The 23,623-nt window shown below is 34.3% G+C and overlaps 3 protein-coding genes across 3 annotated transcripts; 2 read left to right on the top strand and 1 right to left on the bottom strand.

Moving 5' to 3' along the window:
* Positions 1-10,127: 10,127 nt before the first annotated feature.
* On the bottom strand, positions 10,128-11,440 carry LOC104882965 (uncharacterized). Its single transcript, XM_010667401.1, has 3 exons — positions 11,148-11,440; positions 10,704-10,944; positions 10,128-10,622 (listed from the first exon to the last, which is right to left on the bottom strand). The coding sequence occupies exons 1-3, from the start codon at positions 11,438-11,440 to the stop codon at positions 10,128-10,130; spliced, it is 1,029 nt and encodes a 342-aa protein (XP_010665703.1).
* A 7,154-nt stretch (positions 11,441-18,594) lies between these two features.
* On the top strand, positions 18,595-21,334 carry LOC109133657 (uncharacterized). The gene is made up of 3 exons (XM_048635232.1): positions 18,595-20,290; positions 20,386-20,611; positions 20,710-21,334. Exons 1-3 carry the CDS (start codon positions 20,003-20,005, stop codon positions 20,898-20,900), a joined length of 705 nt encoding a protein of 234 aa, XP_048491189.1. The 5' UTR covers positions 18,595-20,002; the 3' UTR covers positions 20,901-21,334.
* Positions 21,335-21,373: 39 nt separating this feature from the next.
* Positions 21,374-22,288, top strand: LOC130589851 (uncharacterized). The gene is made up of 2 exons (XM_057391459.1): positions 21,374-21,746; positions 21,827-22,288. The coding sequence occupies exons 1-2, from the start codon at positions 21,561-21,563 to the stop codon at positions 22,286-22,288; spliced, it is 648 nt and encodes a 215-aa protein (XP_057247442.1). The 5' UTR covers positions 21,374-21,560.
* The last annotated feature ends 1,335 nt before the right edge of the window (positions 22,289-23,623 follow it).

Here is a 23,623-nt window from a genome sequence, read left to right as displayed (position 1 = left end):
ACTAAAATACCCTTAATGATCTAATTAATGGAATAAAAAAATTACAAAAGCAAATTATTTAAAAATCTCATTCCAACTTGCCATTTAAAACAAGTTTAAAATGGTATATGCATCAAATACTTCAATCAAAAATTAAATGGACAAAATATTTATACCTTATAAAAAAAGATGGCATATACATAACGTGCACATGGAAAGTCTGAACATTACTCTTTAATCCAGTTAAACCAACTCATTATTTTTGTTCTTTCTGTTCAATATTCATTCACAAAAAATTAATGTTAACAATCACTCACAACCTTTTTATTTTTTTACATTAGCAAATTAATATATCTAAATTCATCTAACTGTTGAATTTTTCATATTTAAGTTTAATCATAAATAAAGTACGAATGGAGTATTTAATAGAATAACAAATTTTGAAATTAACGCACGCATCGCGTGCATATGAAAGCTAGTAGTTGTACTGTTTGCTTTTTTCACGTTTGCCAAGATGTTTTTTTGAACGTTAATATCTCTAATTGCGTATAAATAAAATTATGAAAAGTTGATATTTGGAATCCTCGTACTGATTTGAATTTAACAAGATCTCACTTGATTATGTTTTTTCGTATATAATGGTAAGAGAAAGCTTGTCAAAGTTGGTTGATGAATAGTGATCAAATGCCAAATGGTAAAACTATTTTGAAACGGATGAAGTAGAAAGGAGGAATATGCATGATAAGACCCGAACTTGTTTTAGTGTAGTCACATTTTAAGAGATTTTATGTATACAATTGATCCTTCCTTACATTATGTGAATGCATCTCACATGAGAGTTGGAATGACAACTTGGAATGAATAGTCGATTATCCACTTTGATTTTAAACCGATGAAAACCCAAAATTAATGGACGAAAACTTGTAATAGGTGAAGCGGGTGAAAGATCGATTGGATTCAGGGATGGCAATAGGGCGGCTCCATCTGGACCCAAATCCGTTTATTTTTCACAGATCCAGACCCGCCCCGGATCCGTTGGGTTTAGATTTTTCAAACCCAGACCCAGATCCGTTGGGTCTAGCGGGTCCATGGGTCCTAAATGGGTCATTCCTAGTTTTAAATGTTCATACATTTTTTAATATAGATAACCAAAAATTTTCGTCCTAATATAAATAGGTATTGTATTCATGCTTAAAGCATTCTCTAAACAAATTTTTATGAATTAACTCATAAAATATTAAAATATTACAACTTACAAAGTTTCAAATCTTAGATGGAGTTACAACACTAAAGAGTTCATAAAATCACAACTCATAAAACAGGTAAAAAAAAAAAATTTCTAATATGTAAATGGGTCTGCAGGGCGGGTCTGGGTCTAGTATATGTGCACCCAAACACAGACTCGACCCATGCTCTTCTAGACCCAGACCCGATCCGGACACATTGAATCTAAAAGTTGTGGACCCAGACCCTTATAAATGGGTGAGGTTCTAGCGGGTCTGGGTCGGGTCCAGGACCCATTGCCTTCTCTTGGATTTGGTGGTGCTATATCTTATCCATCATCCATTCGTCTACCCCATTTTTTTCCAATGGATAACTCGGGATTTTATTATAGTAAGTAAAATATCTCTAATTTATTATAATTACTTAATACATTTTTAATTACTAAATTTGATATAGAGAATGAAAAATACAAGGGATTATTATATATATATATATAAATTATGTTGGTTTCTCTTGTTCCTTTTACAAGTTATTGTGTTTAGCATTGAAAATAATTAACTTTTAAAGTTGTAAAGGTATCGGTGAAATAGAAGTTCATTCATTTGTCATCCGATCCACCCAATTCACTTGCAAATTACGCGAGCGGGTGAAGAGGACGATGGTTTGACTTTTGCAATATTTACACATTTTCATAATAAGTATATTATAAGTTTTTATGAATACTAACTAGTTATAATTTTTTACATGGTTTGACTTTTGCACTATTCACCCACTTTCATTTGGCCATGTTTTGTGATTTATACGTTAAAAAATATAATCATGTTGTATTTTCTTAAATTCGTTTGGCCATATAATTTTAAAATATCAACTACTATTTACTTCCTCTATAACTATATAGATGTTATATTTCTCAAAAAATATTTTTCTAGGCAAATTTTTGAATAGGAGAGAGATAGAGAGAAAGATAAAAGAAGACTCACGTGATAGGAGAGAGATAAAGAGAGATTATTGCCTAAAAATGAAGTGTAAGATCTATTTGTTACAACCATATTTATAAAGTGTAACATTTTTTTTTTACGGAGGAAGTATAAGTCTTACTTATTATAGCGAATTAGAATTAGTGGTTAAAAATATATATCGGCAAGTGTTTTCAGAGAAATGTGTCAAGTACATATGGGCAAGATCACATGAGAATGCTCCTTACATGAGAAATGAGAATGAATCTCAACCACACGATTGAATTAGAGTTACAATACTTGTTCATTAGAGTTATACCCTCGTAAAAAATTTTAAGCCCAATTTTTTTTGGAGCTACGTCACTTTTTCATTAGAGTTACATTACTTATTCATAAAAGTTATAGCGCGTAAAATGCATTCTCATTTCTCATGTAAGTATGCATTCTCATATGAACTCACTTCATATATATATATATATATATATATATATATATATATATATATATATATATATATATATATATATATATATATATATATATATATATTAGAAAGTTACTTTTCTTTTTGTAAGTAAAATGAAGGCTCCTCCTGGGTAGAAAACTTTTGTGGGTTAACCCTACTTGAGTTATCAAGGTAGACAGTCTAAGATTGGCGAAAGGGTAAGAGGATTCTCTCCGACAAGGTTATTTTATGCTCTTTCTTTTTTTTTGCTCATTTGAAGGTGTACGTTGATAAATACTACTATCCATTATTTTTTTAATTACACACTTTTCTTTTCGTATCATTCCTTCTTTTTTTTTCTTTTTTTTTTTTTTTTTTTGATAAGGAGAGAAAAACTAGGCTAGTCCCTGGAATAAGACTAACTTAACACATCCTTACGGATGATAGAAATAAACCCAGAATCATTGAGTTCAAACGAACGGTGGGGAGATCGAACCGAGTAACCCTTGTGAGCCATGAAATCCACTGCTTGATTGGCTTCGCGAAAATGATGGTTGATAGATAACGAAGAGAACGCCTTTAAAGCCGACCCTGCATCCAAAATCATCATTCCTTCTTAATGGTTACATTGTTACTTATAAATGCCCAATCATTGTTTCGCACTTGTCCCCTTGTGGTCTCTTACCAAATAGATCAATCAACTTAAAATCCCCCACCTATCCCATTATTCTCTCTCCTCTATTTTTTTATTTATTTTTTGTACTTCGTACTCCTCTCTTTTCATAATTTATGTCCTCTCTCTCTCCTATTTTTTCACTTTTTCTTTTTTATAGTGAAAAGCAAACCGTGTAGATTATAAAAACGGATTCAGTTGAATTTAGTCTACAATACATTATTTATAATATATTCTTTTATGTTAATTGGTGAGGAGAAATGCTTTATTGGATCGGAAACTTGCACAGGCTAATCCGATCGACTCAACTATACAAGCAAAACTCTTTAAAAGTTGGGGGGGGGGGGGGGATCCGACACCCAAAGTGCAAATACTAGGGTTTGATCACACAAACTTAAGGTTATGAGATACAAACCTTGCTAGTAGACTAAGTACTAAGGGTCTGTTCTCCGCAACTTATTTTCAGTTCAGTTCAATTCAGTTCAGTTCAGTTCAGCTTTGGACAATACTTTTACTCTCAGATATCACTATTCATTTCAGTTCTGTTCAATTCAGTTCAACTCAGTTCAGTTCAATTCAATTCAGTTCAGTTCGTTGTTTTATGCCGAAGAGAACATGCCCTAAGTGGTATATTCCACTTACCTTTCCCCCTATATGAATTGGGGTTGGCTCAAATGGTGAGCTTTTTCATCTTTCGTAGCAAATTATAGGATTCAATTTCTATCCTCAATATTGGCTCGAGATTTAAGGAGGAGGGGGTCGGGGGGGTCTATAACTTGTAACGGGCTTTTGGGTGAAGGTCCTATGTGAGGGCATCCAGAGAATTTCTTCTTACCTATTAGAAAAAAAAAGTGATATGTATAATATAAATTGCATAGTTCTCCATTCTGCTAAATCAAACTTAACTTGGTATACAAATTGTTTAGGGAACAATTGTTTCACATACCTCTAACTTTTTTTTTCTAACCGTATATATATGTATTGGATGATTTTTAAAACTAATTCATTAGCTCCGTTTCTTTCTTTTATTTGGTTTCTAACTTATATCACAACTCACAAGGCATATGTTAAGAGTATAGATAAATCCCTATATAAGATATTATTATACAAAAAAATTCTATTTTAAAATCTAATCACACTAAATATCTTACATGACTTTTTCTATATTTGGTATTGTTAGGATATTGAATATATTTAGGGATATGTCTCCTAATCTAGAGAGACTCTTGTAATATATATTCTTGATACTGATCTTTAATAAAGTCAAGCAATTACAAAGCTAAAATATTTTACGTGGTATCAGTTTAAGGTTGCATACGCAAGTCGTCATCCATGACCGACGATTCTGACCAGCCACCACCGGCGTCTACCAAAATTGAACCCACTTCTCCTTTTTATGTTGGTCCTTCTAATCCCCCATAAATTTATGAATTTTATAAATATATTTGTGTGTGTGTGTGTGTGTGTGTGTGTGTGTGTATTATATATATATATATATATATATATATATTATTATATATATATATATAATATATATATATATATATATATATATATATATATATAAATTTGGAATTCAAATAATTTATTTCTTTAAAAGGTTGACTATTTAAAAGTCAAAAAAATTATCTTAAGGATTTAAAGAAGTTAAAATATTTGGTTTGAGCATGATTTGAAAAAACATTTGAAATACTTTTTGGATTTGACAAATGAGACTAAATGGGTTGGAGGAACCCAAACACTATTAAGTTGTGTTAGGAGATCAAACATCAATTTTACTCATCATTAAACTCCATTTAAGTCCAATTGCCTTTTCCTAAACCCACAAGAAAAAACAAATTTAAATTCATTAAACCCATAATTTCCACACATAATTTTCTCTTTCCTCACTCTCCATAACCGACGGTCCTTCCTCCCTCTTTCTTTCCCATGATTTTTCTTTCTTCCTTCCCAAGCAACGATTTCTTCTTCAACAAGTAACCTCCCCTCATCAAACCACCGCGCAACCACCGTGTTGCCGCAAGCACTACTGCCACGCCACCTTTGATTAGCGCACATTTGTTCTCGTCCTTTATTTTGGTTTGATTACCTTGCTTCCTGCTCAAGTTTTCTTTAAAGATTGTGTTTTTAAGATATGTTTTTAGTTTAATTATGTTTAAAAGCGTTAGTTTGATTATTTGATTATGAATCTAAGATTATATAATTTATGTATCGAAGAAATAAAAATTCAGATACATTTATTATGTTTAGGTTGGATATTTAATCATCAAAGCATGGATTTTTAGGGTGTTAAAGATTGGAAATTCATAGTAGTATATTATAAACTATGAAATTGATTATTCTTATAAGTTTAAGTATGCTTAAGCATGTTTAAAGGGAATTTTAACAGATTATATGTTGCTGGAATTTTAAAAAGGATATTATTGATGGAATTTTAAAGATTTTAATAACTAGTATAGTAGTACTATGCTAGGAAGTATTAGTAATTGAAGTTTTAATGATGGAAACGACTTTTACATATATTTAAGGAGGTTTGAAGTATTTTAAAGTTGCTGGAAATTATTTGAGTATTGATTATGGATTTAAAGTGGCATATTAGTTTGTTTACACAAGGTGTGTTGATTGATGAAGTATCATAATTTTAAGAAGAAAAGTTATGTAGTATCATGTATAGGAACTATGCTGAGTTCATATATGATTGTTATTATGTTGGATTTTGCATGTTTTATGCAGTTGTGCGAACATGTTACTTATGAGATTTATACTATGAGATTAATATCATGTTTGTATGGAAGATTGATGCAAGCATGTTGGTTGGGAACTTTATTTTATTAATTCACATGGGGGAATTAATATGTATATTGGTATGGATCATGATTGAATCATGTTGTTCCCTTTTATTACTATTTCACTACTATTGAGGACCGAGGGCCTTATTTGAGAAGTTGATATTTTTATACCTTTGAAAGGTAAGTTGGTTGTTGGCTAGGTTCAAAAAATAAGGAAGGTTGGATTAAAGAAGGAAATAATCTTAGGTTGTAAGTTTGCGATCACTTATCTAATCCTAATATAAAAATAAAGGTTTTGATTGCTTGATCATGTATTATTATTTGTGTTGCTTATGTGTCATAACAAGTAATACATGGTAAATCACGTAAAGCGAAACTAGGATAGTAATAAGCTTTAGACTGGTGCACGTCTAAAGTATTGAACAAATAGGAGTTGGGGTACATGGTGAGCGTGCCATGGCTTTTTCTGGGATCAGATTGATCATCGTTCCTATTTTTATTTAAAAGGTTCCTTGATATTGTATGTCATGGGAATATGGAGTCGCGCCCGTATTTCGACTGCCAAAGGGAAGGCTGGTTTGGCTAGACAACTCGGTCCAGTGACTATTCCATTTAAAGTAATAATAATATTGTTAAAGTATAGTTAAGTAAAAGCTATATGCAAGTTATTTGTTATTATATATCCATGTTTACTATTTATTAGTATCATGTTAGGACTGTTAATTTATGTAGTATGTAGTACTCGGCTTTGCTGATTACGTGCGTTTGTTTGTGCGTGTATGTTGATCATGGCTATGCCTTATTGATCATGTGGTGATCCATTTTGGTGAGCAGACTTTCTAGATCAATAGTGCATTGTCCATCTACAAGTTTGAAGAAGATGCATCACTGGTTCGGGAATGGAGAGCTTGTGTAGTTTATTACTTATTTATCGTACATTAGTTTATATACTTTATTGTAAATTTGGTTTTAAATTAGCGTTGACGTTGTTGGTTGACTTTTGAAGCTGACTTTGTTGTTAATCAAATTTCAATTCTAAAGTTAGTTATTATATTTTCTGCTGCAAAATTCTGAATAAGCCGATACGGTACCACGCAAGCGATAATGTTTTGATGATTCTCTAAGTTTTATATTGAAAAGTTATTTTAGAAAAGAGAGAATTATCTGGGTGTTACAATCCTCAAGACCGCCCAGCGGTTTTCATAACACCCACTCGCCTTCATAGTTCATACTGATAACTATGATGTTTGGGCAAATGACATCCAAAATGCGTTGGATGCCCGCCAAAAATTTTCTTTCTTGGATGGCACAATTACAGGTCGAGTCCTCCTTGCACTTCTTCAGACTGGACCACAATCAATGCTATGCTCGTTTCATGGCTAATAAATACAATCTGCCCGGAAGTTAAAAGCACTCGATCCAAGTACTGAGACGCTAAACGTTTGTGGGATACTCTAAAATCTCGCTACGCTCTTGTCAATGGTCCCTAGATTTAACAACTTTACTCTTCCATTGCTAAATGCAAACAGACTCGCACCATGTATGTTCTTCGCCACATACTATGCCAAATTAAATGCTTTATGGGAGGAGTTGCATAACCAAAAACTTTTAATCACGTGTCTTTGCTACTCTTCTTGTCGGTTCTCTTCATGAAACTCGTCGGGCTTCATGGATGCTTCATCAATTTTTGATGGGCCTTTACTCTGATTTCTACTCACAAACTCGCGCTAACATTCTCTCACGGGGTCCTCTTCCTTCTTTGGATCGCGCATATCAGGTGGTTATTCAAGATGAGCGCGTTCGTCTGGCTACAACCACCCCTGCTGATCCTCCATCTGATGCAGCCTGAGTTTTGCTGTTTGTACTGGCTTCGGGAGGGGCCGCAACCAACTTGACAAGTCACATCTTACTTGCTTCCAATGTCATAAAACTGGGCACGGAATCTCTACCTTTTGGGAGATTGTCGGCCGTTCCGAGTGGCTCAAAGAACGCATCAAAGCTGGTCGTGGTCGAGGTTCTGTGTGGCCAAACGTGGTTGTTGCTTCTGGTTCCTCTACAACCGGTAGTAGCTCCTCCACTTCCTCTCTTTTTTCAGTAGAACAACGGGAAGCTCTCACAGGTTTCACTGGTAATATCAAAATTTCCGATGACCGTCTCACTGGTGAGTTTGATAATAAGCTTTGGATAATTGTTACCGGGGATACAAACCTCGTTTCTGGTAATGCTTATTATTTGACTTGATTGATATTGCAGATTGCCCTGTTGGACTCCCAAATGGTACTACTGTTATTGCAAACAAAGCTGGTTCAATTCCGTTATCCACCATGATCACTCTTCATCATGTTCGTTTTGTGCCACATTTAACTTGCAATTTAATTTCTGTTTCACAAATGAATGATGATTTAAATACTATTGTCCAATTTACCCGTTATATGTGTGTTATACATGATCCGTTGAGGGCTCAGATTAGAACGGGGATTAGGCGGGATAGCCTGTATTATTTCACAAAGGGGGATTCAGTGCATCATTTCTCTTCAGACAGTTCGGGTTCTACTTCGGATCTTTGGCACTGCCGCATGGGACACCCTTTCGAGAAAATTGTCAAATTACTACCTCCTTGTTCGTTTCGTAAAGGTAGTTTAAATAAAGCTTGTGAAGTTTGTTTTCGAGCTAAACAATCCAGAGATAAGTTTCCTATAAGTGACACTCGTTAACTAGAATTTTTGAGAAAGTCCATTGTAATATGTGGGGTCCTTATAAATAACCATCTTCTTGTGGTACAAGATATTTTTTTGACTTTGGTGGATGATTATTCTTTCTCAGCTTGGATATATTTGTTGCTTGATAAAATCGAGGTGTTTCGTATGTTTATGTCCTTTTATTCCAATGATTGATCGCCAATCTTATTTCTCAAACTATTAAAATTGTGCAAATTGATAATAGGACTGAGTTTAACTGTTTAAGAGAATATTTCCTTGCTACTAGTAGTATATTTTTTCAAACCTCTTGTCTAGGCACCCCTCAAAGTTGAGCACAAACACCAACACATATTGAATGTTGTTAGAGCCTTGCGTTTTCAAGCAAACCTTCCTCTTTATTTTTGGGGAGAGGGTGTCCTTACTGCAACTCATTTGATAAATCATACTTCCACACCTATCCTATAAAACAAAACCCCCTTTGAGTTATTTTATGGTCGCTCACCCTCTTATGATGCTATTTGTGTCTGTGGTTCTTTGTGTTTTGCTCATAACCAATGTGCCAAAGGTGATAAATGTGTCAAATGGAGCAGGAAATGTGTGTTTGTGGGTTACCCATTTGGTAAAAAGGCGTGGAGGATTTTTGACCTTGACACCAAAGAGTTTTTAGTCTCCTGAGATGTCAAATTTCTTGAGGACATTTGTCCTTTTTGTGACCCTAAAACAACAAACATAGTGCCTAATCACATAGTGGAAGTTAATGGTGAGATTAATTTGGACTTTGATGATTTTTTTTTCGGCAATTCAAAATTCTTATTGATAACAAAAAAAAAAGGTAATGCGAATACAACCTACCACAACAAGGGATCAAGCCTAGTAAGGTTAGCTCCCCCCCACCTTCTAGGAAGGGTTTGAGGAGAAAACTACTAAGACAAGAAACCTTAACTACTCTAAACAAGCTCAGAGACATAGAATAATACACTCAATTTACTTATGCTATCTTAACATCAATCTCTCATGAAGAGAGTGATTACAACGACAGGCTACACTAAATATTATGTTTTTAAACAGTTGAGATGTTGGGATAATTTTGTCTTCAAAAATCTTCCTGTTTCTTTGTATCCAAATGTGGTAAACACATTCCACAAATAGCATGCTATAAAGCTGGCCAGTAGCTCCTGTTTTCCTGCTGATATGTGCAGCCCTCTCCACTTTTGCAGTCTGTTGTCTAGGTCTGTTAACACCAATTTGCTTCAGACAAAGGTTCCAAACCTCTGTACTATAGTTGCAAGCAAAAAAGAGGTGCTCATGTGTTTCCATATTGCCATTACACATCACACACTCATGGTTTTCACCAATTCCCCACTAAGCCAACCTATCTTTTCTAGTGAGTCTTCCATTTAGCATAAGCCAAGTAATGAACAAAGCTTTGGGACTAGCTTTACTTTTACAAACAATTCTTCTCCAAGGAACAACCGGATCATCACCTTTCAAGTGCCAGTAGAGATGTTTAATTGAGTTTTTACCATTGTGAATATGTTGTTGAAGGTTGTTAGCATCAATAACACTCTCTCTGGCTGTTAATATCTTCTTCATTTCCCATGATAGCCTTTGAGGTATAGTCCATTGCCACACATCATTGTGCTTAATATAATAAGCATGAATCCACCTGATCCACAATCTATCTTTCTTGTTAGCTAAAACCCAGAAATGCTTAGCTATTGCAGCCTTGTTCCACATAAGGAGATCCTTAAAATTAAGACCTCCACTAGCTTTCCTCCTGCAAAGTGTATCCCATGCAATAGGATTTTTCCTAGACATGGTATCAAGCCCAACCCATAAGTAATATCTACAAATAGCCTGTATCTCCCTTAAGAGTTTCTTAGGAAGAATGAATATCTGACACTAGTAAAGTTGGATGCTCTGAAGGACAGTGCTTACTAGTTGAGCTCTTCCTGCATAGGAAAGCTTTTTAGCAGTCCAGCTTTTAACTCTAGCAGTGATTTTAGCTAGCAAGGGCTTGCACTCATTGTAGAATAATTTTCTAGATGCCAAAGGTACTCCCAAGTACTTGAAGGGAAGTGAACCAGTAGGCATGTGCAAGTTTTGTTGAAGGTTGCTTATATCATCACGATGCACCCCAACAAAGTAGACATTGCTCTTGTCTAAATTTGCTTCCAACCTTGAGGCTTGAGAGAACTTTTGAAATTAAAAGCTCCACACATGAGATGAATAGAATTTGCATCAGCTCTAGTAAACATCAAGAGATCATCTGCAAACATAAGATGAGTAACACCCACTTTTTCACATCTAGGGTGGAAATTGAAATCAGGTATTGCATAGCCTCATAAACCTTCCACTTGATGATATGCCAACTTCTCTTACAAGCTGTTAAAACCATCAATCCCTGGAGCTTTAAGATCATCAATGCTGTGAAGAGCCAACTCAATCTCCTCATGCGTGACTGGTTGGATCAGGTTGTGAACATCAGTTTGCTGCACTTGAGCCCCTGCTCTCACAAGAGCAATATCCACCCCTGGAAGAACCTGAGTAGCAGTCCCCAGTAAACCAGTGTAGAATTGAATAACCTTTGCTTGAATGTCAGTGGCAGTAGTGAGCTTAACGCCTTGCTCATTATAAAGAACATCAATATTATTTCGAGCATATCTTTCTTTCATAGCTTGAAAGAATAAATGGCTATTGCTGTTACCCAGATTGAGCCATTGAATTCTAGATTTTTGCCTGTAGGCACTTTCTTCAATGGTCAAGAACTTCTTCAATTGGCTTACACATTCAGCTTCTTGCACAAAAAGCTAAGATCTTCACTTCTATTAGTAGCAATGCTGTTTTGAATGACATCCAATTGCTCCCTGATTTGAGCAATTTCTAGCCTCTAGGTTAGCAAAACATTACTTATGAATTCCTTTAAGGCTCCTTTTGATGGTTTTTAGGTTGTCCCAAATCTGCTGCAGAGCCCTTTTCCTAGTACCATCAATCCAAGATTCAGCAACAATTTGTTCAAAATCATCATGATCTGCCATATAGTTAAAAAATTTAAATGGCCTTCCTATATGAGTAATAGAGGGAGAACATTTCAAGAGAAGAGAACTATGATCTGAGATACCAGGGTTAAGATAGTCTACAGCACCCCCTGCAGATGTACCCAACCAATGAGAATTAACTAAGCATCTGTCAATTCTACTCATCACCCTTGCATCACCCTAACTCTTATTAGTCCAAGAATAAAAATGCCCATTACTCCTTAGCTCAGATAGATCACTAACATCTAAACAATATATGAAGTCCTGAGTCTCATAAGTAGAAACTAGTCTACCTTGAAACCTATCCTCCTCATTGAGCATTGCATTAAAATCACCTATAACACACCATTCACTTGTGATTGCTTGATTAAATCTAAGCAAATGCACCCATAAAGACTTTCTAGTTTCCACAGTATGTAGCCCATAGACAAAAGTAATGAGTGGAACACTACCATTAGCCTTGTTAGTTAGCTCACCATGAATGAACTGGTCAGCCTTCTTGATAGTTTGCCAAGCCACAACATCAGAATCCCAACACACCCAGATTCTACCCCTATTAGAGTAGTCATAATTTTCATCCCACATCCATCTCCCTCTAAATTTCTTTCTAATTCTAACTTTATTATCAAGCTTCACTTTTGTTTCTAAGATACCACAGAAGTTCACTTTATTATGACTTTAAAACTTCTTAACTTCAACTATGGTTGAGGGGCTATTCAACCCTCTCACATTCCAGGCACTAATAATCATGTTGGAGTGATATGGAAGGAGCTGTATCCTCCTTCATCCACAATATGCACCACAGTTCAAGGGACACTAACAACTGGTTGATGTTCTTTGCCTTTCTTAGTGGGAACCACTAACCAATCAATCTCTCCCACTCTCACTTGTTGTGCACTATTGACCTTCTCTGCTTGCTGCACAGTACCCCTTTCAGCCTTTACCTGCTGCTGCGTAGAATAACTTTGATGATTTTATGGACTCTGAAACCATTTGTGTGCCTTCTTTTATTACTAAATTGGTACAAATAGCCCAACCTACTGGGCCCGTTGACTTGGGTCCTGACCCGGTTCCCTCTAATAGCACCCAGGTGCCATCTCAAACTGGGCTCATTGCCAACGCTTCTTCTCTAGCTAGTGAACCCCTATCCCCTATTAGGCCTATCTCTAGCGGCACTTGTGCGTCTTCTCTCGTTAGGCCTCCTGCCAGCAATTCTACTCCAGCAATGACGATCCCATTGTTCTTAGGCGTGGCTTGTGCACTTAAAATCCCTCTGTTCTTTTGTGGGACTTTGTACTCACACTGTTCTTACAAAAGGTACATCCCCCGTTTCCTCCACTTCCTTCTAACCCTCATGTACTTCTTACCCTATAGCTCACTATGTAAATTGTGATAGGTTTTCTGTGAAATGCCGAAATTTCTTGCACTTGTTACTTCTAGTAAAGAACATAGTTCTTATAAATAAGTTGTTCAAGATCCAAGATGGTGAAAATCTATCCAAGCTGAGATCAAAGCCTTGGAGGAAAACCATACTTGGACTATGGAATTCTTACCTCCTAGAAAACGGGATTTGGGTGCTTAGTGGGTATATAAGAACAAATTCTCTTTGGATGGTACTCTTGAGCGTCAAAGACTCGTTTAGTTGTTCTTTGGGATCATTAATAGGAAGGTATTGATTATAATGAAACTTTTGTCCCGGTTGCAAAGATGGTGATAGTTGGTGCTTTTCTAGATATAGCTGCTTCCAAAAATTGGGAACTCCATCAAATGGATGTTTACAATGCTTTATTTCATAGGGATCTTGAGGAGGAGGTTTATATGAAGCTGTCTCTGGGGTTTGTGGCTCCCCATACTAATATGGTGTGCAGGTTGCGTAAGTTTCTCTATGGCCTAAAGCAAGCTCCTCGATGCTGGTTTGCCAAACTGGTTACAACTTTGAAGAATTATGACTTTCTTCAATCTTATTCTGATTACTCTCTTTTCACCTTCACTCGTGGCTCTATTTAGATAAATGTGCTTGTGTATGTTGACAAACTCATTATTGTTGGTAATGATTCCGCTGCCTTAGCTACTTTCAAAGCATATTTGAATGATTGTTTTCGTTAGAAGGATCTGGGTTTTTTTGAAATACTTTCTTGGCATTGAGGTTCTTCTTGTTTGTTTCTATGCCAACGCAAGTATACTCTAAATATAGTGACTGAAACAAGATTATTGGGTGCCAAACCATGTGGTTTTCCAGTCGAGCAAAATCACAAACTAGGTCTTGCGACCGGCGCTTTACTTGATGAGCTGGAAGTTTACAGTCATCTCATTGGCCGTCTTATTTGCTTGGTCGTCACTCGTCTTGACTTAGCTTATTCTGTTCATATATTGTCCCGGTTTATGCAGGCTCCTCGTGTTGAGCATTATGGCATTCTTTTACGTTCCGATAGTGAGCTCACTCTTCAAGGTCGGTGTGACTCCGATTGGGCAGCTTGTCCAGTTACTCGCCATTCTCTTACTGGTTGACTAGTCTTCCTAGGTAATTCTCTTATTTCTTGGAAGACCAAAAAGTAACCCATTGTTTCTCGTTCCTCGGCTGAAGCCGGATATTGGTTCATGGTTGTTGTTACCTGCGAATAGAAATGGCTTAAGGGTCTCTTGCTTAGTTTAGGAGTTGATCATCCTGAAGCAATCCTTTTGTTTTGTGATAGTCAATATGTTATGCATATTGCTAAGAATCTTGTCTTTCATGAGCGAACGAAGCATATTCAAGTCGATTGCCACTTTGTTTGTGATGCAACTACAGAAGGACTTATCTCTCCTTCCTATGTTCCTACCACTACTCAGTTGGCTGATATATTTACAAAGGCCCTTGGTAAAACAATAATTTGATATTCTTCTTTCCAAGTTAGGCATTCTAGATTCGCATGCTCCAACATGAGAGGGGGGGGGGGGTGTTAGGATATTGAATATATTTAGGGATATGTTTCCTAATCTAGAGAGACTTTTGTAATATATATTCTTGATGCTAATCATGAATAAAATCAAGCAATTACAACCCTAAAATATTTTACAAGTATTTATCATTTTTTTATTCCCAAATAGAATCTTGTTGAATTATATTTTATTTTGAAATTTTAAAATTCTTAACCTATTCCACTTTTTTTTTTTTTTTTTTTTTTTTTTTTTTTTGCAATTCATTGGTTGTTTTTTCTGTTGTTGATATCTTATGCGGCTCGAATCGAGATAAACTAATTACTAAATAGCGAAATGATATTTTTTATGCTGTCATCAAAAACCATAGTTAAATTGCATCCAAATTTTTTAACACCTTAGCTTACTGATGATCTAGTTGTGTTGCAAAACAAATTGAGCAAAGAGTTCTTGCATCTGAAGAATTGTGTTTGGATCCTCTAGAGTTCTATAATAACTCTAAAAAGTAGAGTTTTGAGCAATATTAACCATTGAATAAAAAATCAATGGTTCATATATTATCTTCCCAAAATTCCCTATATTTACTAAGGATGTCTTGGCCTAGTGGTTAAGATTGAGGTGTTGTGAATGATAGGTCACATGTTTGATTCCCCCCTTCCCTTCTTTGTACAGCCTTCGTGACTCATATGGATGAAAAATCCACCCCTTAATTTTCCTTCCTACCAATATGACCCCTTGATTTCAAAATATATGGTTCACATACAACTTTATCTTATAGTAAAACTCTAAAGGATCCAGACTCCTGAATAATTTGTCGTACCTCTTTTATAGTAGTTCCTTGTAAGAATAAGAAGTTTAAAAACTTTTTCTTAGTTCATCACATTAATATACGTAATAATTTGAGAAACCAAGTACTAATTAGTCTAGTGGTAAAGTTTACATTTCATGATTTCAAGATTGTGGGAATCAAACTCCACTAAAGATATTTTGGGAGTAGGATTTTCTTACCATCCCCTATTTTCAAAGGCTCTTGTTTGTGTAGTTAGGTCGAAATGAACTATGTAAGGTTCCAGTCCAAAAGGATACTTATGTGTACCGATCTAACAAAACAACTACTTTGAGAAAGAGGAAAAGACAATTATTAGGACTTTCTGCAAATTCGCGGTTTCCTTAGTTATGCTTTTGCTTTTTGGCTTTTGTTCTACAATATTTGTCTTTTCTTTTGTGTCTTTTTTCAACTAACGTCTTATTCCTTTGTTCTAAGTTACGTGGAGAATCCATAGCTACTAACTCCAGCTAACTGACAACCTGTCTTCAAAGTGATGAAACTCCAAGCTAGGTGGGTAGTACTTTATTTCTCATATTGATATTAGCTGAGGATGCTAATTGGACAACTTGACTTAATTGAAAAATGTTCAACTCACTTGAAACTTGTCAAGCTCCAAATTGCCGAGCTAGACTCAAGCACATTATAACAAACTTGTAGCTCAATCGATTGATACTGATCGAGGACTTGTAGGTCGGGTTGAGTTCAAACATTAGGACTTGAGAATAAATCTTTTAAATCATTTTCAATATATTGGAAAAAATGTGGTCATGTGGTGTCTTGTTTGATTCGCGTGAAAAAATATTTTATTAATATTCAGTCGTTATAATTTTTACAAATATGTAATGGAAGTCATTTAAGGTCAAAAGTGTATATTGGCAAACATGGAAAACCAAAACAGACAAATTTAAGAATACAAAGGGAGTACATTCTAGTACCAATATAAATGGTTAAAATAGTATATTTTAGCATAAATTTTTCTAGTAATAACAAATCAATCTCTAGAACGTGAGTAGTGCTATCATTTTGGTTGAAAATCGATGGTTAAACTGCAAATTGATAACCAACTAAACTAAATAAACTGTACTGAATTGACCCAAGACTGAAAAACTAAAAACCGACAAGTCAATTAGATTAAAGCAAACTGCAATTAACTGAACTGAAACTCAACTGAAAACAAACTAAATTAACTACATGAAAAACCGGTTAAACTGAACTGGACTGAAATGAAAATGATAAGAATTTAACTGAAAACTGTTTCAAATTGTTTTTAACTGAACTGAATCAAACTGAGTAAAATCGTTTTTACCATAACGAAATCAAACTGTTTTTAACTAACTGTATAAAACTGAATAAAATTGTTTTAAATTGAACTGTAGTAGCTCTTCCAAAAAAAACTCGTCTTATGAAACAATCTTGGAAATTGGAGATGCATGCAAAACCCTCAACTCCTCAATTCAAAGTACTGATACTAGATATATGAACAACAATGTTAAAATTTAAAGTTTAGCAGCAATCTAGCATACATCGTTAAGAAAAACAAACCAAGTTGATGGCAAAATCTAAGATAACTCTACATATATATACTTCTAAATGATTGGAAATGGTAAAGATAGATGAGCAAATATATAAACATGAAGTTAATTAGTGTATGTTGTGTACTAGGAGTATAATTTGTTACATATACTTCCATCAAGCTTTCTCAGAACAGTAAATTTCTTAGTAATGCACAAATCTATAGCAGAAAAACTCTAGTCAAGGTCATACTTTCACTTCCTATAGCTTTGAAACAGGTAAGCCTACAAAGCAATTGTATCTACAGTCAATATATATACAAAGCTAAGCTAACACATGTAGATAATTCATGAACCTTATGAGAATGAAAATTACTTAAAGCTTTATCATAAACTTTTAGTTATCAAAATAGGAATTTGCCTTGCACAAACAAACTCATTAAAATCCTATTTTTTTTTTATTACTTGAGAATCTCTCTTTGTTGACCAGATGGTATGTTGTTTTATGCAAAATAACTTTCAGCATGACCATTATAATCAACATGCAAATGAAGACATTCTATAATGAATAATTTGAAATTGAAATTTTGAATATCAGCCAAATGTATTGTCGAACCTTTGATAACAATTTTACAGTAAACTTAACAACTTTCAAATACACTTTTGTAGACAAATATAAACACTCCTTTTGAATTTTGATGGTATCGATGGTTCCGACAAGTTCAATCGATATTAAAAGTCCAACCGATGTACGAATAAAAACTAGTACCGCAAGTGTACGGTGTACGATATAGCACAACTAGCAAATATGGGTCAAATCCACAACGATGTCGATATAAAATTGTATTACTCACTTAATTATATGAACTTAACAAATTATATTTAAAATTTACTACTGGCAATTAAACAATAAACCAGAATGGAAAACAAAATAACATAAATTGACAAGAGCAAACTACTAAACTAATAACAGTTTTTTAATGAAAACAGAGCTAATTCTAAGCTCTAACTCTTCTGCCATTCCAATTCTAAAAGAATGGTTAACTAAAGACACATAAACATAAAAGACAAAATCTTTATGAGCATCATATACAACTAGGCAAGAATCATCAATGAATTGGAAACTAGCAAAACCCATTACCACATGCGTATACTTGATCAACTCACTAAGATTAAAAAGTAATAAATTAAGAGTAATAGTAAACTTGTATGCGAGAATGCAAAGATCAGTTTAGAGTGAAAAATTGTGAAATAAAACCAACAATAATAAGAAAATGTAACCACTACTAGATTAGATAAATCGATGAAATAATTGAATATGAAAATCAGCAAAACTAGAACAAAATCAATTAAAACAAAGGAACAAAAATACCAGAGTTTTTGTAATTGAAATGAGCAACAAAGAACAGAACCAAACCAGACAAAGTGTAATTCCGCCGCTGTCACCGACAGATAGAAAAACTAAGACTGAATTAAAAACTAAACCTAAAACTATTTAGGGAGTGTGTCGTGTCTGTTGTGCGAAATCTCTCGCTTTTCGCCCCCTTTTTCTGCGTTGCTTCTTCCCTCTTTATTCCTAATTCCACAAACCCCCAATTTACATAATTAGGGAAATTACTTCAAGAGAGGAAAGAAAATAAAAATCTGATATTCCCAATTCATAAAAACTTCATTACTGCATTTGGTGTGGAGGTGCAAATAGGAACATTTCCTATTCTTTCTTCTCTGCGTATTTCCCAGCTCAAAACAATCACACCCTTTTTCTTCTTTCGCTTTACGTGAACTTAAGCCCAGGTAATGAGGGCGTGTTTGGTTCACAAAATATAGGTATGAGGTATGGGGTTAGAATGCGCTAAACCCATACCTAGTGTTTGGTTAGTAAAATTTTGATTTTAAAACCAATACCTTAAACCCATGAGGTATGGGGTTTAGAAACCCATGGGGGGAGGTGGGTTTGGCTCATACCAACCCTAGGTATCAAATTATTTAAGATAATAAATCTTGTTGCACAAAAATAAAAAACACTCCCTTCTTCCCTGTGATACTGCTGCCTACCGAAGCCAGATACTCCATTATTTTTCTAAACTTTCTTCTACCGCAATTTTTTTCTTTTGTCTTTTAGTTCTTAGTTTGCTTGTGGGTAAATTACTTCCTTTGTTTGTCTTTTGTAGAATAGCTATACTACGTGATTTGCTAGCTGAAGGGCCAAGTAATTCGCTCATTAATTTTGTCATAGTGTGTTGTGTGCATGTTTTTGTCGAAAAATTTTCCTTTAACCCTTCAGCATCTTGTTCTGTATTTTTTGTATGCTCATCAATTCTCCTGCTAGAATCATGAGCTTCTATCTGAAGAAGGTTTGTGTGGATCACTCCATAGTATACTGCAATTCTTGTGTGTTAGGTTCTTAAATTTTGGTGTTATTTTTTTTTTACAGAATAGTAGTTATATATTATTTGTTGGTGATAATATATAGTGTTATGTTTTTTTTTGACAGAATAATAAGTGCTCTATATTATTTGTTGGTGATAATAATGTTATGTTTTTTTTGACAGAATAATAAGTGCATATATATTATGTGGCAATTCTAAGTAGATGATTTAGTAATATATGACTATTAGTCTTGTAGAATTTTAGATTTATTCTTATCCTCGTTAATTCATTAAAGTTAATACTTACAACTACTTATAATTATGTATTTATGTGATGAAGTACAGAAATAATGGAGGAATGTGGATCCTTCTTGAGGAGGAGGAGACAAAGGGAGCTACTTGTAACATTATTGGTTATTATTAACATTGCAATTATCATGTATCTAGTGCTACGTAGTATAGCTGTAAATCTACGTAGAATGCACCTAAATATTGATAAAAAAAACGTCGTAGATTAGATAATTTGAATGCATTGATCAGGGATAGTGATGTTGCTTGTAGGAGTGAATTGCGAATGAATAGTCGCACATTTAGTGTACTTTGTGAGATGGTTAGGGATATTGGTGGATTACGAGCTACTCGAAATATGAGCTTAGAAGAGATAGTTGCAATGTTCTTGTATACGTTGGCCCATCATAAAAAAAATAGGTCACTAGCAAGGTATTTCCTTAGAAGTGGAGAAAGTGTTAGTAGACAATTCAATCTTTGTCTCCTTGCCGTTCTAAAGTTACATCATCAATTATACAAAAAACCTACCCCAATGCCAGAGGATTGCGAAAACAACAGATGGAAAGATTTCAAGGTACATTTTATAATAAAAAAATACTTTTTAATTTTTTAATAAATAACATTGTTGGGCATATAAGTATATGATCCTCTAAAAATTGTCTATTGTAGAATTGTTTAGGAGCCCTCGATGGTACATTTGTTAGAGTCCATGTAGCAAATGAGGAGAGGGGACGATATCGAACAAGAAAAGGTAACCTTGCAATGAATGTCTTAGGTGTATGCACACCAAATATGGAATTTGTGTTTGTCTTGCCTGGTTGGGAAGGTTCTGCACATGATGGTCGTGTTCTACGAGATGCAATATTGAGACCTAATGGTTTAAAAGTGCCTCAAGGTAAAAATTATAAGAATAATATTATTATTTAATAATTATCTCCTCAACTAACTATATTAACGTTAGTAATAAAATCCTTTTTTTTTTTGTATTTCAAGGTTGTTACTATTTAGTAGATGCTGGCTACACTAATTGTGAGGGATTTCTTGCACCTTATCGAGGACATCGCTATCACTTGAAAGAATGGGGGTATCGACAACCAATACGTGCAGAGGAGTACTTCAATATGAAACATTCAAAAGCAAGAAATGTAATTGAGAGAAGTTTTGGCTTGTTAAAAGGAAGATAGGGAATTCTAAGAAGTCCTTCCTTTTTTCCTATTTGCACCCAAGGTCGTATAGTTAGTGCATGTGCTTTATTACATAATTTGATTCGAAAATGCATGCCCACAGATCTTGAGGTTGTCGAGGACAGTTCCGAAAGTGACAGTTTCGATAGTGATGAAAGTGATGATGAAGTTGATTATATCACTCAAGTTCAATCATCAAATACTTGGACTACATTTAGGAACAACTTAGCACAAACTTTGTTTAACTCATGGAGAGCTAGATTAGCCTAGATAGACAGACATGGTGTTTGTTGTTTTATTTTTCTTTGTAATTCTTAGAATGATTGGTTTTTGTTTGATGTTCTTGATATTTAATAATGTTGAATTATAGGACTTCAAGAAATGATATTGTTCCATTATGTTATTAATTTTATAATAAATTCTTTTTCATCATATACTTATTTAATTATCATTTTGTTTAGTTATGTATATTTTCTTTTAATATTGTTTAGGTTGGATGCAACTAATCAAGGTTTGATTGGTGGAAGGGGAAAGAATAAGCGATTCTGGATAAAAGAGGAAGAAGAAGCTTTGATTGATTGTTTGTTGGAATTGAGTGGTGACCAACAATGGAAAGGAGAAGGAGGTTTTAAGAATGGTTACCTTAATCAGTTGGAGCTAATGTTAAATACCAAATTTCCTGGTTGTGGTCTGAAAGCTGTTCCCCATATTGAATCAAAATCCAAGTGGTTCAAAGACAAGTATGCAGTTGTCTTTGAAATGTTGAACAAAACATCAGGTTTTCAATGGGATGATCAAACTAAAATGATAAAATGTGAGAGACAAGCTTATGATGACTTCTGCAAGGTAAACAATTGATTAAACTAAATATTATATTTAAAAGTTTATAGTTTAGTTTTTACTAATGTACATAATTAATTTTTTAGACTCATCCTAAAGCTGGAGGATTATGGAAAACTCCTTTCCCTTATCTTGACAAGTTAGATGATATCTACGGTATTGACAGAGCAAACGGCCTTGCATCTGAGTTGCCAGAAGATTCTATCACCAACCTTGAAAAGGAGACTGTTAACCTTAATGATGATAACAGTGATGATGATAGCATTGATATATCTCAATCCCCCTATTCAGCTGTAAATGATACTTCATCACAACCTCCTCCTGCTAAGAAAATGAAAAAAGAAAAGATTCCAAAAGGCAATGAGAAAAGAAGATCTTCTCAATTTATAGATTTAACTTCTGTAGATCAGATGGCTACTGGATTCACGGGGTTTATGAAGGATATGAGTAGTCACTTAGCAACTATAGCCAATGCCATGAGTACAACCCAAGAACGTGAAATAGAGGTGGTTGAACAAAGAAGAAAAGACTCCATTTTGCTTTCTTGATGTAGCGTGGATATCATTAGTGTCCAAACATCAAGTGGGCTTTCCTCCAGTTGATTCTCTTTTGATATAAATTAGGAGCAACATTTTCTTTTTATTCTCAATTGTGAGTTCACATAGGAGTGCTAGTATGTGGACTTCAATATCTTCTTCTTAATGTTTATTATTTTGATTGCTTACTATTTGGGCACGTACTTACTTTTCCAAACCGAACACCTATCATAAAATAAAGCACTAATTAAGCTTAATAGCTAATAAAAATAAGAGGTAAAGAGAATGAGTACACAATGATAAAAGTTATACTAAAAACCCATACACAAATGTAAAATATATTTAAATAACTAAATTATACAGGTAAAAGTATGTAATAAAATGAGCTAATCAAATTCCCCCACACTTAGTCTTTGGTCGACCTCGAGTAAATGAGATTATTAAACCAAGTGTATCGTAAAAAAAGACATTAGTTAACCACCCAACCTCAAATGAAACTAAAGTAATAAGTATGACAATAGACTAAAATATTTTTATTTGAGAAATCATAAGTTAGTCATGAAAATGTTTTCGTTAGGTTAGCAAACTATGAACGCAATAGAGCTATTATACTCAAGCAACATTTTATAATTAGTTTGATCTCACATGTAATCTAGGTGCTCAAGTGCAAGTGTATTGACATTCGAATACGAGGTACTTTAGTCGGACTTGATTATTGTTCCAGTTGATTCTCCCTTACCTTCCTGTACATTAGCACTTAGTACCCGTACAAGGATCATTCCTTTTCAAATGACATTGCACTTGCCACCCATTTGTCTCAAAGGAGTACTCGATACTTTGCCTTTTCAAGTTCTTTTATTTCAAGAACTGATTAATATCACTTTGTTTTACAATAATTGTTGAGCATCTCACCTTTTGGGATTACTAATCCACTTTTGTTTTTTCACACCATTGTTCTCTCGTTTCTTTAACAAAATCAAGTAATTCTCCAGTAACCAAGAGCAGTGAAAAAGTCACCAAGGAAAGTAAGAGGTACTAGTTAAGTAGATTAAATTATAAAAGTCTTTCCTCCATACCCCGCATCTAAGCCAATGTATTAAAAGTGTGCTAGATTACATATGAGCAAAGCATAGTTAAGGTACATTTAACGGTTGCTAAAGTTAATGTCATCACATCCATAACTTCAAAAACGTTTTCAATTAGTAGAGAAAGAATTTTTTTTTTCAAGAACAAGGTTAGATTAGAGCCTATCGCATATAATCATATTAGTTAGTTCTTAAAAGAGGTGGTAACTACTGCTTATATATAAGCACTTAAATTCATAAAAGCACCAAGTGGAAACAAAAT

The sequence above is a fragment of the Beta vulgaris genome, chromosome 8 (genome assembly GCF_026745355.1).
Source record: "Beta vulgaris subsp. vulgaris cultivar EL10 chromosome 8, EL10.2, whole genome shotgun sequence".
NCBI classification, from domain to species: Eukaryota; Viridiplantae; Streptophyta; class Magnoliopsida; order Caryophyllales; family Amaranthaceae; genus Beta; species Beta vulgaris.
This window is presented reverse-complemented; position numbering and strand designations above follow the sequence as displayed.